General features: G+C 45.1%; 2 protein-coding genes across 2 annotated transcripts in view; one reads left to right on the top strand and one right to left on the bottom strand.

The window, feature by feature from the left end:
• The window catches only part of LOC111962490 (early endosome antigen 1), a 53,252-nt gene extending 40,048 nt beyond the window's left edge, over positions 1-13,204 (top strand). The window contains exons 17-29 of the mRNA XM_023985611.2: positions 2,516-2,671; positions 2,887-3,026; positions 3,284-3,614; positions 3,944-4,045; positions 4,268-4,462; positions 4,544-4,726; positions 5,139-5,324; positions 5,650-5,781; positions 6,004-6,189; positions 6,509-6,747; positions 7,327-7,447; positions 7,926-8,024; positions 8,299-13,204. Coding sequence (XP_023841379.1) covers positions 2,516-2,671; positions 2,887-3,026; positions 3,284-3,614; positions 3,944-4,045; positions 4,268-4,462; positions 4,544-4,726; positions 5,139-5,324; positions 5,650-5,781; positions 6,004-6,189; positions 6,509-6,747; positions 7,327-7,447; positions 7,926-8,024; positions 8,299-8,421 — 2,193 coding nt within the window. The 3' untranslated portion in view covers positions 8,422-13,204. The remainder of the gene's footprint in view (positions 1-2,515; positions 2,672-2,886; positions 3,027-3,283; positions 3,615-3,943; positions 4,046-4,267; positions 4,463-4,543; positions 4,727-5,138; positions 5,325-5,649; positions 5,782-6,003; positions 6,190-6,508; positions 6,748-7,326; positions 7,448-7,925; positions 8,025-8,298) is intronic.
• Positions 13,205-15,149: 1,945 nt separating this feature from the next.
• LOC111962489 (pleckstrin homology domain-containing family G member 7-like) overlaps positions 15,150-16,941 on the bottom strand; it is a 33,949-nt gene continuing 32,157 nt past the window's right edge. The window contains exons 16-17 of the mRNA XM_023985609.2: positions 16,834-16,931; positions 15,150-15,941 (exon numbers count right to left, since the gene is read on the bottom strand). Coding sequence (XP_023841377.1) covers positions 15,828-15,941; positions 16,834-16,931 — 212 coding nt within the window. The 3' untranslated portion in view covers positions 15,150-15,827. The remainder of the gene's footprint in view (positions 15,942-16,833; positions 16,932-16,941) is intronic.

The raw sequence follows: 16,941 nt of genomic DNA, 5'->3' as shown, positions 1-16,941 counted from the left end.
TAATATACAAAAGTGAAATAAACAATAAAAATGGTCTAATTCACTTGCTTTGGCAATGTTACTATATGTTTCCCATGCCAATAAAGCCCCCTGAATTGAATTGAGAGAGAGAAATAAATTCACACAGGACACCGGATAAGACAGGAGAAATACTCCAGATATAACAGACTGACCCTAGCCCCCCCGGCACAAACTATTGCAGCATGAATACTGGAGCCTGAGACAGGAGGGGTCGGGAGACACTGTGGGACACTGGCTCCGTCCGACGACACCCCAGGACAGGGCCAAACAGGCAGGATATAACCCCACCCACTTTGCCAAAGCACAGCCTCCACGCCACTAGAGGGATATCTTCAACCACCAACTTACTATCCTGAGACAAGTCCGAGTATAGCCCACGAAGATCTCCCCCACGGCACGAACCCAKGGTGGTGCGCCAACCCGGACAGGAAGATCACGTAGAGAGCACCAGTAAGSCAGTGACTCAGCCCCCGTAATAGGGTTTGAGGCAGAGAATCCCAGTGCAGAGAGTGGAACCGGCCAGGCAGAGACAGTAAGGGCGGTTCGTTGCTCCAGTGCTGTTCCGTTCACCTTCACACTCCTGGGCCAGACTACACTCAATCATAGGACCTACTGAAGAGATGAGTCTTCAATAAAGACTTAAAGGTTGAGACCGAGTCTGCGTCTCTCACATGGATAGGCAGACCATTCCATAAAAATGGAGCTCTATAGGAGAAAGCCCCGCCTCCAGCTGTTTGCTTAGAAATTCTAGGGACAGTTAGGAGGCTTGCGTCTTGTGACCGTAGCGTACGTGTAGGTATGTACGGCAGGACCAAATCGGAAAGATGAATTCTCTGGAAGCTTGCTTCAGAGCTCGGGTATTTTCTGTATACCAGGGAGCTAGTTTCTTATGACAAATGTTTTTTGTTTTTAGGGGTGTGACTGCATCTAGGGTATTACACAAGGTTAAATTGAGTTCCTCAGGTGGTTAACTGATTTTTGTACTCTGACGTCCTTTGGTACGTGGAGGGAGTCTGAAAGGGCTTCTAGGAGTCTTTGGGTTGTCTGAGAATTTATAGCACGGATTTTGATGATCCTTGGTTGGGGTCTGAGCAGATTATTTGTTGCGATTGCAAATATAATAAAATGGTGGTCCGATAGTCCAGGATTATGAGGAAAAACATTGAGATCCACAACATTTATTCCACGGGACAAAACTAGGTCCAGAGTATGACTGTGGCAGCGAGTAGGTCCTTAGACATGTTGGACAAAACCCACTGAGTCGATYATGGCTCCATAAGCCTTTTGGAGTGGGTCTGTGGACTTTTCCATGTGAATATTAAATTCACCAAAAATTTGAATAACATCTGCCATAACTACAAGGTCCGATAGGAATTCAGGGAACTCAGTGAGGAAGCTGTATATGGCCCAGGAGGCCTGTAAACAGTAGCTATAAAAAGTGATTGAGTAGGCTGCATAGATTTCATGACTAGAATCTCAAAAGATGAAAACGCAGTCTTTTTTGTGTGTGTGTAAATTGAAATTTGCTATCGTAAATGTAAGCAACACCTCCGCCTTTGCGGGATGCGCGGGGGATATGGTCACTAGAGTAACCAGGAAGAGATGCCTCGTTTAACACAGCAAATTAATCAGGCTTAAGCCATGTTTCAGTCAGGCCAATCACATGAAGATTATGATCAGTGATTAGTTCATTGACAATAACTGCCTTGGAAGTGAGGGATCTAACATTAATTAAGTAGCCCTATTTTGAGATGTGAGTTATCACAATCTCTTTCAATAATGACAGGAATGGAGGAGGTCTTTATTCCAGTGAGATTGCTAAGGCGAACACCGCCATGTTTAGTTTTGCCCAACCTAGATCGAGGCACAGACATGGTCTCAAGGGTGATAGCTGAGCTGACTACACTGACTGTGCTAGTGGCAGACTCCACTAAGCTGGCAGGCTGTCTATCTCATTGTGGAGCTAGGGGAGTTAGAGCCCTGTCTATGTTCGTAGACAAGATGAGAGCATCCCTCCAGCTAGGATGGATTCCGTCACTCCTCAGCAGGCCAGGCTTGGTCCTGTTTGTGGGTGAGTCCCAGAATTTGTAGATAATTGGCCCTCTATATTTTGGGAGGGGCAGAAAACAGTTTTCAACCAGCGATTGAGTTGTGAGACTCTGCTGTAGAGCTCATCACTCCCCCTAACTGGGAGGGCGCCAGAGACAATTACTCGATGCCGGCACATCTTTCTAGCTGATTTACACGCTGAAGCTATGTTGCACTTGGTGACCTCTGACCTTTTCATTCTAACATCGTTGGTGCCGACATGGATAACAATATCCCTCCCTCGAAGTAATCACTGATTAGACATGACGGTACAGGGGAAAGTCATGAGATGAGCCCTTGTGTTCACATGTCCAATCATATCTAGTCAAGGAAGGAAGGAAGTAAGCTTGGAAGGATGCACTTTTAGAGAATTCCTAGTAATGCCTCATCTCTCCTGTCCTTATAGGAGCTGAATAAGAGCCAGGCGTGTGTAGAGGAGCAGGGCCGGAGGCTGCAAGAGAGACATGAGCAGTGTGGCCAGCTGGATGCCAGTTTGAAGGAGGTCAAAGACAAACTACTGACCTCAGAACAGTGCATAGAGCAGCTGGAGGGACGGGCCAAGGTCAGTTACATGCACGCGCTTACATGTGCACACGTGGAGTTCCTGGGGGAGGCACTGTGTGTATTACCTTTACATATTTCATACATTTTTGCGTGCAGATTTTAGTTTCTTATGATATGAACAGGGTTTTAGCTCATACACACATCTTGGTATCAGGGTTGCAGTAGAGACTGGGAGTCACTGTGATGTCTCTGAAATGTCCGTGTGTGTGACAGAAAGCAGAAGCGGAGGGGGTGGAGCTGAYGGCGGCCAGGGAGCAGGCTCAGCAGGAAGTGCAGAAGCTCCAGAAGCAGGGGTCAGAGGTCAAGGGAGAGCTGAAGGAGCTGGGTCGCCTATTAGAGACTGAGAAGGCCGGGTAAGAACTAAGTAGACCTTTCTGATGCTGTCGCAGTCAGGTTACCATTCTGACGGACACAATGACAAGGTCAAAGTTCAACATACCATCTCTCGTCAACAAGGAAAATGACCATTGCAGCGACAGTCTATAGGCAGTTCACCTGAATATGAATTAAGTATGGTTCTGGCTACTGACAATAAACCAAGCTTATTTTCTTTTTGTTGGTCATTGATCCACATCCAGTATTCTTTGTGACTGGTCTCTGCTTCTCTCAGGGCTGCTGTGTTACAGGAGGAGRTGAAGAGAAAGACGGACTCCCTGAGCGACACGCGGCAGCAGCTGGAGCGCTGTGAGCAGGAGAAGACCTCCCTCCAGGCCAGCCTGGACAAGCTAGCCCAGGAGCGGCAGGTGCGGCAGGCAGAGCTGGACAGAAAAGCCCAGGGCTTGGCTGGAGACCTCCAGAAGGCCATGCAGGAGAAGGAGGCCCAGTGGAAAGAGCTGGCAGCGGCCAACGACGGTCTGGCTAAAGCCTCCAAGGCCCTGAAGGAGAGCCAGAGCCAATTGGACAAGGAGAGGAAGAGCAGCAAGATAGTCTTGGAGGAGAAGGTGGGTTTAGTGTGGTGTAGCGTGGTTGACCTCCATGTGGGAGGTACAGACTGCAACATGAAGGAGTCCGGTAGCTTCTTGGGCCCGTATTCATTAAGGGTCCCAGAGTGGGAATGCTCATCTAGGATCAGTTTTGCCTTTTAGATCAAAATGAATAAGATTGCATGGGACAGGGGGGACCGGATCGTAGATCAGCACTCCTACTCTGAGACCCTTTATGAATAGCGGCGCTGTTTTTCTCAAATTGGTGTTGGTGTCAGTATTATCACCAAAAGTATATTAGTCTAGACTAGGTCAAATCCAACAGTACATATGTGAAAATGTTTCAGGAGAAGTCCCAGGAGATGGCCAGACAGGAGCTGCTGAAGGCCACAGAGGCCACCACCAAGGAGATGGCAGAGGTCAAAGGGGAACTGGAGAAGATCAGAGAGGTAAGCAGCCCATAGACATGAATACAGGGTCCTATTCATTAGGAACTAAATAAATTTAAAAAAAAACTGAATGAAACGAGGAGGGACTACCTGAATTTGTCCAATATGAAACACACTAAATATTTTTGCTATGGTGTGCCCTAATGAACACGACCCAGATACCTTACAAGGCCTGATTGTCCGTGCTCTCACAAAAGGTTTCATTTTGTGTCTGACTGGCAGGCAGAGAAAGGGTTGAAGATGCAGCTGACTGTATTAACAGAGCAGCACACCGAGACCCAGGATGCCCTGAAAGAGAAGGAGAAGGGGGTGCAGCAGCTGCAGAGACAGCTGAAGACAGCCCAGGGGTCCTTCAACCAGGAAAATAAGAAACTGGAGACCCAAGTGAGCGAGCTGCAAGGAGCACATGCCAGGAAGGTAAGAAGACACACACACACACACACACACACACTTAATTCCATGTATCTCCATGTTTTGGACTAAATGTGTGTATTCCAGGCTGAGGAGGAGGGTCGTCTGAAGGAGCAGGTGTCAGGCCTGGGCCAGGAGCTGAGTTCTGAGAGGACCAGAACAACTGAGCTGCAGAAGGCCCTAGAGCAGAGTCAGGAGGGACTGGCCAAGATGCAGTCTGACTACTACGGCAAGGAGTCAGAGGTATCATCTCTCAGACAGGACCTCGCGGTGAGTGGGAGAACATGCAGGCATATAAATGGAATTACTATATTTCTATGGATGCAGGACAGGGTCAATGGCAGTTGGACAATAATATTAATTGTATGAGGAGAGACATTTTGTGCGAGTGAAGAATATATGTGAGAAGACCAAGGTAGTTCAATGGAGATACCAGAATCAGACCGCATGGAAATATTGATCATCAACATCAGACTAGTGTCTGCCTAACCAATTACCAGGACACCATAGGTGTAGGATCATGCAAATCATAGTTTTTTAAACTTATTACAAAATGCTAATCCAATTTGAAAGTATGGAATGCACACACACCTCTCAAGTATGTGACTTGAGCCTGTTGGCTGTGTGTTTGTATGAACCGTGTGCTGTACGTGACCCATGCCTGTGTGTATACTCTGTCCAGGCGTCTGAGGAGAGGCTGACCCTGTGCCAGGAGGAGTTGGCTGCTAACCGGACCCAGCTGACTGGTCTTGAGGGGCAGGTCCAGGAAGTGGAGGCTGCCCGGGCCTCCCTGAAGCAGGAGCTTGCCAAACGGGACCAGAGGCTGGGCCAGCAGGAGACAGCCCTTAAAGAGCTGCAGGAACATCAGGTCAGACCTAGGATCGTGTTCAAACAGCATCTGAGTTTCCGGTCCAGATAATCGTGTTCATTATGATCTAAAAGGCTAAACTAATCCTTGATAAGAGCCAGGAGCGAAGACTCCGACTGTATGTCTGACTGGGGGGTGTCCCGATTGGATTTGTGTAATGAATCTCTTGTTATAGTTGTTGTAAATCTTGTTCCAACCCATAGTCAGAGTGTCATGATATTTGGGGACTTTGATCCATCTCAGACCTGGTCTCCTTCCCTAATGGGACTTAGGATGTGAGTTGTATGGTTGCTCTCCTCATGCTGTAACCCCCTCCCCCACACAGGGTGTGACCCAGGAGGAGCTGCAGAAGGAGAGGCGCAGAGTGGTGGAGCTGAGCCAGACTAAGGCTGCCCTGGAGAAGGACACAACCAGACTGGGTTCTGAGCTGAAGGCACTCGGGGAGAGGAGTGAGAAGGTGAGACTCTCCTTATCCAGAGATTTACGAGGGGTCCATTGAGTGGAAGATGGAGGGGTTGATTCGGAATTGAACCAACTGAATCCCATATCAACCCCTATCCCCTAGGTACTACTGTAGATCTGAGATGATTGGATAGGTGTCAGCTAAATTTTGACAATTCCATCATATTGCTTACACCTATCCACCACCCCCCCTCATCCCTTTTCTTCTCCCCCCCAGGAGTTGAGGGAGCTTGGGGAGGCCAAGCAGTTGTTGATCCAGCAGAAGCTGGAGGTGCAGGGCCATGTGGAGGAGGTGCAGGCAGCCCTGGAGCAGGAGAAGACCCTGCACCAGGCCACCAGGGACAGTGTTACCCAGAGAGAGGAGAAGTCTCGGGTGGAGACCCAGGAGGTCCAGGCCCAGCTGGTACGCTTAGTTGTTTACCTACCTACTAACGTTCCAGAGGGCATCAACACTTATTAAAGGAGCTACATGTGATGTTTGACATTTAAGTGCTATTTGCTGGTGGAACACCTCCAGTGTTTTTAAATGCTGTGTTTTGTAGACACCATGCAGGCTCTTTTTGTAATTTGCTGTGTTTCAGTAATGTGTGGTGGTGTCTTTTAGGTATCATCACTCAGATGTTTTGTATGTCTCCTGTAGGTGTGGCTTTTCTCCTCTAAACTTCTAAATACCTTGTAATCTCTTTCCCCCTTCCTCCTCCCCATCTCCCACCCCTCCCCAGGCGTCAGAACGTAAAGTCCGGGAGGAGCAGGCGAAGCGGGGAGAGGAGGCAGAGGCGCGGCTGGGCCTGCAGGTGACGGCGCTCAACGAGAATGTGGCCACGCTGAAGAGGGAGTGGCAGGGCAGCCAGCGGCGCTCTGGCGAACTGGAGAAGCAGACTGATGAACTGCGGGGTGAGATCGCTGTGCTCGAGGCCACCGTGCAGAACAACCAGGACGAGAGGCGCGCGCTTCTGGAGAGGTGAGGGTGTGAAGTTGTCTTCAGAATTGCTACCGCTAATGTTGTGGTTTTACCAGAAACTATAATGTAGCTAGGAAACACCTAGATCTCCCCTCATGGATATCTTTCAAATCAAAATGTATTTGTCACATGCTTCGTAAACAGTAAAATGCTTACTTATGAACCGGACCCTTCCCAAACAGCGTGCAAAAGAGCACATTGGSTGATAGTCTATCCAGCAAGGTGTCAGAGAGAACTGATTTCCAGTAGTTTTTTTAGCTTAAAATGACACAACAACTAGGTTCCAGTTTAATAATGTTTACTTCACCTTATTTCCACGGTACATGGTTGCCATTGCGCTCAGGCCAGGTCCATCCACAGTGAGACAACCGCGCAGGCGTACTAATAACAGAGGGTTAGCATCATAGTAACAGAAATGTTGGGATACTTAAAACATGTACGTAACAGTTTGGTCTGTAATGCAGCAGATGATGGGTTGGAGGTGGTTAGTGATTTTAAAGTTGTTTTCTCTCTTTCTCTCTCCTCTTATGGTAGCTTTTAGCCTTTCACCATTGTGACTGTGTAATGGCTGTGTTTCAGGTGTGTGAAGGGTGAGGGGGAGATGGAGAAACTGCAGTCCAAAGTGGTGGAGATGCGTAGAAAACTGGATGATACAACCGCTGCCATGCAGGAGCTGGGCAGAGAAAACCAGTCACTACAGGTAAGAATGCAAGATACATAACGCCATGTTAGACACGTGTATTATGACTTCAGTTGCATCGTTCTATGTGACCTGTAGCTGAACTAGACAATACAACACAGTACACATACACCAGTCTACATGTATTTTATTAGGATCCCCATTAGCCGTTGCCAAGGCAGCAGCTACTCTTCCTGGGGTCCAAATGTATTAGACCCAACAGAGTCCACAGCCGTGGAGCCACTATAGTCTGACGACCCATTATTACATAATTTACTAATCTCATTTAATTGTCGAGCCGTGGACGTGTCAAAATATCCCGCACAGCTCTGCTGGTTAGAACTCTTTAGGACTTGTTTAATGGGCACTTAAAGTCAATAGAGCTGTGTGTGTTAGTGTGTACATGCCTGTTTGTATAGGTGCAGACGTGCAGTGGAGCTGGTTTTCCAGTGTGAATGTATATGGTTTAACCCCTCTCTCTCCCTGTCCCCATCTGTAGATAAAGCAGTCACAGTCTCTTACCAGGAAGTGGGCGGAGGACCACGAGGTACAGAACTGCATGGGCTGTGGGAAGGGCTTCTCTCTCGCCATCAGGAAAGTGAGTTGTTGCATGTCGGTCTGTTCATCTGGGTCGTGTACATGCTCAGAAAACCTTTTCAAATGTTTTGCAATGGAAAATGTGTGTTATTTTTCAAGTTCAGGTAGTCTCAGTTCATCTTCTTCTGTTTGGTTCCTAATGAACACGACCATGGTAAAGAAGGAGGTGCCGCAAAGGAGTTGTAAAAAGTGTTATATCATCAGGACAGTCAGGCTGTCCTGCCCATCTTCCTAACTGACTCTGTCTCTCTACTATCTCCCATACCCCCCCACAGCACCACTGCAGACACTGTGGCAACATCTTCTGTGCAGAGTGCTCTGCCAAAAACGCTCTCACACCCTCCTCCAAGAAGCCTGTGCGGGTGTGTGAGACGTGCTTCGAAGATCTCCAGGGTTGACACCTCTCTCTCTCGGCATCCTGGCCCCTCCAGTGACGGCATGTCTCATCGTTTCCTACGTGACCATTCTTACAAACTGACTCAGAAATCAACACCTGTCTCTCTGACTTCATGGACCATTGGAACCAATCAGACCTACTGTGCTTTGGAGAGAAGGTACCTGGTGATTGGATGGGAGTGCAGAAGAAGAGGCCACAGTCACCGAATGGGCCAGGGCCAGTGGTCTTAGTAAGGGGGTTAGCTGGGGTATCGGTGTCACACTAGATGGGAATATGATGGAAGAAGCACAGCAGACATGCTAGAGCTATGGGATGGGATGGGCCAAATCTGTATAGTGCCTTTGCCACTTATGAGGCCGGCTGGTTGGTCAGAGAGTGGTAACGGAATAAGCTCAACAGCACTATCCATCTTTACTCTACATGTCTAGCTTGGATGGTGGCCATCTTGGTTTGGTATCGTTAGCATCTTTTAACGTTTAGGAAGACGAGGCGGTTGACTGTAAGTATACGTTGGGTCTAGAAGTGTTGTGAAGGCAGGTGGAAGAAAGGGGTTAAGTACCGAACGGGTTAAGTTGTTATAACAAAAGGATATAGAGTTATGTTAAAGGGTTGAAAGCAGTGGTTCTGTTTGTTTTAGGATAAGTATTTTGTTAATGACCAAAGAATGTCCATCTGGAGTAGTCCAAATGTCCTGAGATGGTAGGATATTAGGCAAAATGGAAAGCTTGGATTTTTCTTTACCTTAATTTTTTCTCAATTACTTTTTAAATKTAGCTGAAAGCTTTGAGTTTTTTACTTTTAAGGTGCTACATTTTTACCATAAATTCAGACATGCTTGAACATGGCTGGCATTTATAATGTACATCAGATCTTTTTTTTGCAATGCTGCTCATTTTCCTACTAAACGTAATGAAGACTTTGTTTTGCACCGTCGTTGATCTCTTGCAAACAACAAATGTAAACAACTACTTGTGGTGGTGATTTTTGTCATTGATTGCAGATGTGATCCACGTGGTTGAGTGTGGTGTTTTCTGTCACCTGTATCCCATTCAACATCATGACTACTTACTGCAGGAGCTGTGTATGCTCTGCTTTGAAGCAATAACTGTCTGCGTGGATCTTTTGTGTGTGTGTGTGTGTGTGTGTGTGTGTGGTGTTTTAGGAATGATGTGTGTGTGTAGTGTGGCAGTGTTGTCTGTCTGTACAGCACCTCTACAGTGGTTTTCAACCTTTGGTCCATGGACCACCAGGGTACTGTGTTATTTAATTTTTATTATATATTTCTTTCTATAATAATAGTTGGGACTATTTAAAGGGGGGCTGAACTTCCTGATTTAGCCTCGGTTTCAGTTCTCCTCATAAGGAAATGTAACTGAGAATAAGATTTGTGTCTTGGAGGTGTGCTTTGATGTGTCTCGTGTGTGTGTTCGAACGTGGGAAGCCTTTGTACTTTCACTATGCCTAAACAGTACACAGTTATAGTCACTCACCCTTCTAGATGACTTGAAACAGTCTAACCAGGTCTTATGGCCTAGACTAGCTAGCAAGCTAGCCAACTTCTTCGACAATTAGCTTCAGCCGGCCGCTGTGCGACTATGGAAAAGTTGGTTTGACTTTGGATAGCCCATCTGTGGGGCTAGTTATGGACCGTCAATAAATTACACAATGTAAATGGGACAATATTTTCATGTTGCACATCTTTTAGTTGTCTCATTAAAAGCTTTCAATATTTTTGTTTATGAATTTCTACAATTTTAAGTTGGTTTTAGGTTTTCAATTAATTGAAATTTGGAAATATTTACWTTTTTTTTTTTTACATTGTCTCATGTACATTGTGTAATTTGCTGACTCGCYAATGGTGGGCCTCGAGCTTTTGGTGGTCCCCGAAACGGAGGAAGTTGGGAACCGCTGCTCTATAGTATGCATGGTGGCTGTTAAAACCTTCACTCTACGACACTTGGACATGTCAATGTTGATTTACGCTAACTGCAAACTCTTTACCACCAGTCAAATAGAACTGATAACACTGTAAAAAAATGTCATCCTCGTTCAAGTATTTTTATTTTCTTGCTGACAAGCTCTTAATACTGATTTGAACTGCTCCTGCATTGTCTGGTCAATCCACAGTAAATGATTGTATTAAGAGTTTGTGTGGAGTGGTTAGCTGTCTGGGTTCTGGTTTGCTGTCTGGCTAGCAATCCGGCAAGCTGTCTTTTGGCAGACTGAACATCCTTTACTCTCTCTATAACAGTCCTTCCTCTACTCTGGGTTCCAGAGAATATATATGCCATTTAGCAGACGCTTTTCCAAAGCAACTTAATCATTTGTGCACATATTTTACGTATATGGGTGGTCCTGGGAATCGAACCCACTACCCTGGTGTTACTATCGACATGCTCTACCAACTCAGCTACAAATGACCACCCAGAAAGTAATTCTCAAACACATGGCTTTGTACCAGGTCACTTTGATCAAGTAGTCTCGTGTTAGTATCCATCTCTGCATTACATTGGTTTTGTTTCGTCTACCTCAGATTGGCACAGGCATATAAATAGTACTATGGTTAACCTGAAAGATCATGCTGGCCTGTCCATACAGGTCAAGTTCCCCAGCTTGCGATGGGTGTTAAGTGTTGTCACTAAGGCCAAGAGGTTGGTGGTTTAGGCTTCACCGCTTTTCTCATAGTCTGGGTTAAGAGCCCACACATCAGATAGTGTTGGCTAGTTTTAGAGTCCCAACCTCTCTCTCTGTGCCATGGTGTCACTCCCTGAGGAAGCCACAAGTATTGCCCCACTAACTATCACCCCATTCCACCCCTACAGTTGAGCGATGGTCACCAACCCTGGTTGTGGAGAGAGCTACAAGGTGTGCAGGCTTTTGTTCCATCCCAGCACTAGCATCATTAAGACATGAATTAGTTGAAACTGTTGTTTCAGTGCTCGGCTGACACAAATGCCCCCCCTTCCCCCCGTAGGGTTTACCATCTTACTGTATGACATTATCACACACTAATACCTGGCTGTTGTATTATCTTTGTAAAATGGTATTTTCTTATGGAGGAAAATGAAGGAGAGAAAAAGTATGTTAAATAACACTTGTAATGTAAAAGAAAAATCCATAATTGTCTTACTGAATTCATTTTAGTGAATGGTACTACTACACTAATTAATCTGTCTTGTTTCACGTGGATGTCGGTCGTCGTCGTGCATGATGTATCGATTGGCTTTATAGTTCACATTCATCTTTCTCCACTTTGGAGGATATCATGGTCCTGTTCGTATACTTTAGGAATGTCTTTACTCATTTTCTTCAGGTAAGCACAGATCTGTAAGTGGATGGATAGGTGAAAACAAGGTTATGACCCTTTCACTTCCACCTATCCAATCAATTGAGATCTGTGACTACTTCAAGGAAGGTAGGAAGGATGCATTTCTGGAGTATTGTAACAGGGGCCCATATGTAGTGGTTGTGCCTTAAGTCAACGTCTTGTTTGTCAGGCTCCCTGTCACAGTGACATTCGGGAACCCTGTCTTAGAACACTGCCACCACACAGACTGTCTGTCACGGACTACAGTTCAGGTCGGAAGTTTACATACACCTTAGCCAAATACATTTAAACTGAGTTTTTTTCCTCACAATTCCTGACATTTAATCTGAGTAAAAATTCCCTGTCTTAGGTCAGTTAGGATCACCACTTTATTTTAAGAATGTGAAATGTCAGAATAATAGTAGAGAGAATAATTTATTTCAGAGTTTTATTTCTTTCATCACATTCCCAGTGGGTCAGAAGTTTACATACACTCAATTAGAATTTGGTAGCATTGCCTTTAAATTGTTTCACTTGGGTCAAACGTTTCAGGTAGCCTTCCACAAGCTTCCCACAATAGGTTGGGTGAATTTTGGTCTATTCCTCCTGACAGAGCTGGTGTAACTGAGTCAGGTTTGTAGGCCTCCTTGCGCACACACTTTTTCAGTTCTGGCCACAGATTTTCTATCGGATTGAGGTCAGGGCTTTGTGACCAAGCTTTAACTTCCTGACTGATGTCTTGAGACGTTGCTTCAATATATCCACACACTTTTCCTACCTTATAATGCCATCTATTTTGTGAAGTGCACCAGTCCCTCCTGCAGCAAAGCACCCCCACAACATGATGCTGCCACCCTCGTGCTTCACGGTTGGGATGGTGTTCTTTGGCTTGCAAGCCTCCCCCTTTTTCCTCCAAACATAACGATGGTCATTATGGCCAAACAGTTCTATTTTTGTTTCATCAGACCAGAGGACATTTCTCCAAAAAGTACGATCTTTGTCCCCATGTGCAGTTGCAAACTGTAGTCTGGCTTTTTTATGGCGGTTTTGAAGCAGTGGCTTCTTCCTTGCTGAGCAGCCTTTCAGTTTGTCGATATAGGACTTGTTTTACAGTGAATATAGATACTTTTGTACCTGTTTCCTCCAGCATCTTCACAAGGTCCTTTGCTGTTGTTCTGGGATTGATTTGCACTTTTCGCACCAAAGTACATTCATCTCTAGGGGACAGAACACGTCTCCTTCCTGAGAGGTATGACGGCTGCGTGGTCCCATGGTGTTTATACTTGCGTACTATTGTTTGTACAGATGAACGTGGTACCTTCAGGCGTTTGGAAAATTGCCTTCCCAAGGATGAACCAACTTTGGATTTCAACGAACAACAAAAAATCTGAGATCTTGGCTGATTTCTTTATTTTCCCATGAATGTCCAAGCAAAGAGCACTGTTGTTTGAAGTAGGCCTTAATACATCCACAGTACACCCCCAATTGACTCAAATGATCGTCAATTAAGCCTCATCAGAAGCTTCTAAAGCCAGTACACCACTTTCTTGGAATTTTCCAAAGGCTTGTTTAAAGCACAGTCAACTTAATGTAGTAAACTCTGACCCAGTGGATAAATTCTCGTCTGTAAACAACTTTTGGAAAAAAACTTGTGTCATGCGCAGAAAGTTAGATTCCTAACCGTCTTGCCAAACTAGAAGCTTGTTAACAGAAATTTGTGGACGTGTGAAAACACGAGTTTTACTGACTCCAACCTAAGTGATGTTAACTTCTGAAGTTCAACTGTAACCGACCCTTGAAGCAGGAACTGTTGCTGATGTGTGATGGAAGGAACAGCAAAGAATCATGATACTTTATGTCCAAGATGTACCATTATTGTAAAAAAAAAATCCATCATGATTAAGAGTAAATTAAACTAGTTGTTTCTATTTTCCTTGGTGGTCAGTGTCTGTTTATACCAGAGTGTGTTAAACCAGAGTATGTGTATGTGTCATGTTTTGATACCCACTGGGATGATGATAATGACGCAGTGGGGAGAAACAAGTATTTTATACCACTCCGATTTTCCTACTTAACAAAGATTAGAGGTTCAAATTTTTTATCATCAGGTACACTTCAACTGCTGAGACGGAATCTAAAACAAAAATCACATTGTATGATTTTTAAGTAATTAATTGCATTTTATTGCCATGACATAGTATTGATCACCTACAACCAGTAAGAATTCCGGCTCTCACAGACCTGTTAGTTTTTCTTAAGAAGCCCTCCTTGTTCTCCACTCATTACCTGTATTAACTGCACCTGTTTGAACTCGTGTACCTGTATAAAAGACACCTGGTCCACACACTCAATCAAACAGACTCCAACCTCTCCACAATGTCCAAGACCAGAGAGCTGTGTAAGGACCATCAGTGATAAAATTGTAGACCTGCACAAGGTTAGGATGGGCTACAGGACAATAGGCAAGCAGCTTGTGAGAAGGCAACAACTGTTGGCGACACTTTATGGAAAATGAAGAAGTTGAAGAGACGGCTCAATCACCCTCGGTCTGGACTTCCATGCAAATCTCACCTCGTGGGGCATCAATGATCATGAGGAAGGTGAGGGAATCAGCCCAGAACTACACGGCAGACCTGGTCAATGACCTAAGAGAGCTGGAGACACAGTCTCAAGAGAAAACCATTAACAACACACTACCCGTCATGGAATTAAAATCCTGCAGCGCACGCAAGGTCCCCTGCTAAGCCCAGCGGCATGTCCAGGCCCGTCTGAAGTTGCCAAGACCATCTGGATGATCCAGAAGGAGGAATGGGAGAAGTAATTGGTCTGATGAGACAAAAATAGAGCTTTTTGTCTAAACTCCACTACGCTGTGTTTGGAGGAAAGAAGAAGGCATGAGTACAACCCAGAAACAACCATCCCAACCGTGAAGCATTGAGGTGGAAACATCATTCTTTGGCCATGTTTCTGCAAAGGGGACAGAACGACTGCACCATTGAGGGGGATAGATGGGCCATGTATCGCGAGATCATGGCCACAACCTCCTTTCCCTCAGTAAGAGATCATTGAAGATGGGTCGTGCTGGGTCTTCCAGCATGTGGGCCAAAATCCCTGCTGCAGTGTGTGCAAACCTGGTACAAGAACTACAGGAAACGAATCTCCTGTAATTGCAAACAAAGGTTTCTGTACCAAAAATTAATTCTTGCTTTTCTGATGTATCAAATACTTATGTCATGCAATAAAATTGTAAATAATTACTTAAAAATCATACAATGTGATTTTCTGGATTTTTGTTTTAGATTCCGTCTCTCACAGTTGAAGTGTACCTATGATAAAAATGACAGACCTCTACATGCTTTGTAAGTAGGAAACGCTGACGATTTTGCAGGTTATCAAATACTTGTTCTCCCCACTGTATGTCAGTTGTAGTCTTATTGTGATGTTATGACTGTATATGTTGTACTGTTCGCCACAGACACATTTCCACAGTTGAAGTGAATGTGTACATGTGTTCTGAGCACACATCAGCAACGCAGAACAGTCATCTTCTCATTTTCTAAATTGTATTGTAATCTATTATGGTACCGCAATACACTTTCAAAGCAAACATTAATTTTACAAAAGTTATCCTGCTAGTATTTTACAAGGTGTTATGAGGGACCACAGTGCATGATACAGTTATAGTAATCCTTGTTTTAGCCAGAGTCTAGTGCAGTGTTCACCAACCCTGGTACTGGAGAGATCCATCATGTGTAGAGGTGTTTGTTCCAGCCCAGCACCAACTAATACACCTGATTCAACTAATCAAGGGTCTCAACAACTAGCCAGTAGCTAGTTTAAAAGCTCAATGAAGTGTATTTGTGCTGGTCAGTACTAATAGCCTGCACATCCCTTTCACACTACTGAGCCAAGTTGTACTGGGCTGGCCTGGTCACGCATCCACCGTCCACCTAGTTTCTGGAACTGTGCTGGAAAGGACAGTGTTAAAATAAAATATCAGAGCCACCTATGGTTCAGGACATATAGTGGGGGTCAGGCACCAGTAGCTGTCCAGAAGTGGTGTTTGTGGTCCTCTGTTCTAGTAGTGAAAGTGGGACTGCTCAAATCTGGGAGGACTCTAGCCACAGTGAGGAGCTCTTCACCCGTGGAGGCTGCTGGGAATCCAGTCTCAGCAGCGTCGCCACAGCACCCTCTATCTCCGACATCCACACCCTCTGAAAACACACACACATTTGTATTGTTATGGTTGATATTGTTGGTTTTTATCAGGGGCGCAAATTTGGTTCTAGAAGTGGGGGGACAACTTATTTTTTATCCGATAAACACTCCAAACAGCCTACCCGACCGCTCGGAGGAGTCTGCATGGTCCTAAAGCACATTGTCGCATTGTTTTGGATCACATTCCAATGATAAAACGGTGGGCCAAAATGCAATTTCAGAATGTGGGGGTTATATAATTGTTGTTATTGTTCCCCTTTCTTTCTACATTGTTTTGTACTTCCCTTTTAATCATGTAAAGTGTGTTGTGATGTTTGTAAAATGCACTTTAAATTAACTTAACTTGACACATTCAGGGTACCATGACAATACTCTGCTAACTCATGCCTATTAATGAAGGAAATTCCACCTAACCTAGACGTATCAGAGAGCAAGATGACTCCAACAGTATTGGGATAAACGATCAGGACAGTGGGAAAAAAAGTTACTTCTCTGCTAGTGTAGTCTAATGATGACTCAACACTAGCTGCAGTGAGTCACTTGATTTCTGGGGGAATAGCAATTAAAAATGTATAAACTTTGACTCTGCTATGAGAATATTGAGATGGGAGTTTCCTGCTATTGATAGATCCATGCCTTACATAAGATACCACTGTTATGTGGTATATCATGTTATGTGATGCCCTGCGATGTTAGCAGGCTATTGTTATGCCAACGGAATGTTGCCAGTCACCATGGTACAATTATAAGCACCCAGCTACACATGAACAAGAAAATGGTATGCAATCCAATTCTCACTGTAAAAACACTGCTGTCCATACAGTGTTTTTGTTTGTTCTGCAACACGCACAGTGTGTTTAATGTCAAGTCAGACTGCTCTTATTGTACCTTGACGGCCTCGGTCGGAGCTTGTAGGATGAAGGCAGCGATACACTGCTGGTAGCGGTTCTGGTGCATGATGATGAAGGATTGGGGCAGCCCTGACGCTGAGAAGAG

The sequence above is a fragment of the Salvelinus sp. IW2-2015 genome, linkage group LG4q.1:29 (assembly GCF_002910315.2).
Source record: "Salvelinus sp. IW2-2015 linkage group LG4q.1:29, ASM291031v2, whole genome shotgun sequence".
Taxonomy (NCBI): domain Eukaryota; kingdom Metazoa; phylum Chordata; class Actinopteri; order Salmoniformes; family Salmonidae; genus Salvelinus; species Salvelinus sp. IW2-2015.
Note: the sequence above shows the minus strand (reverse complement) of the source record. Positions and strands in the feature narration are given on the sequence as shown.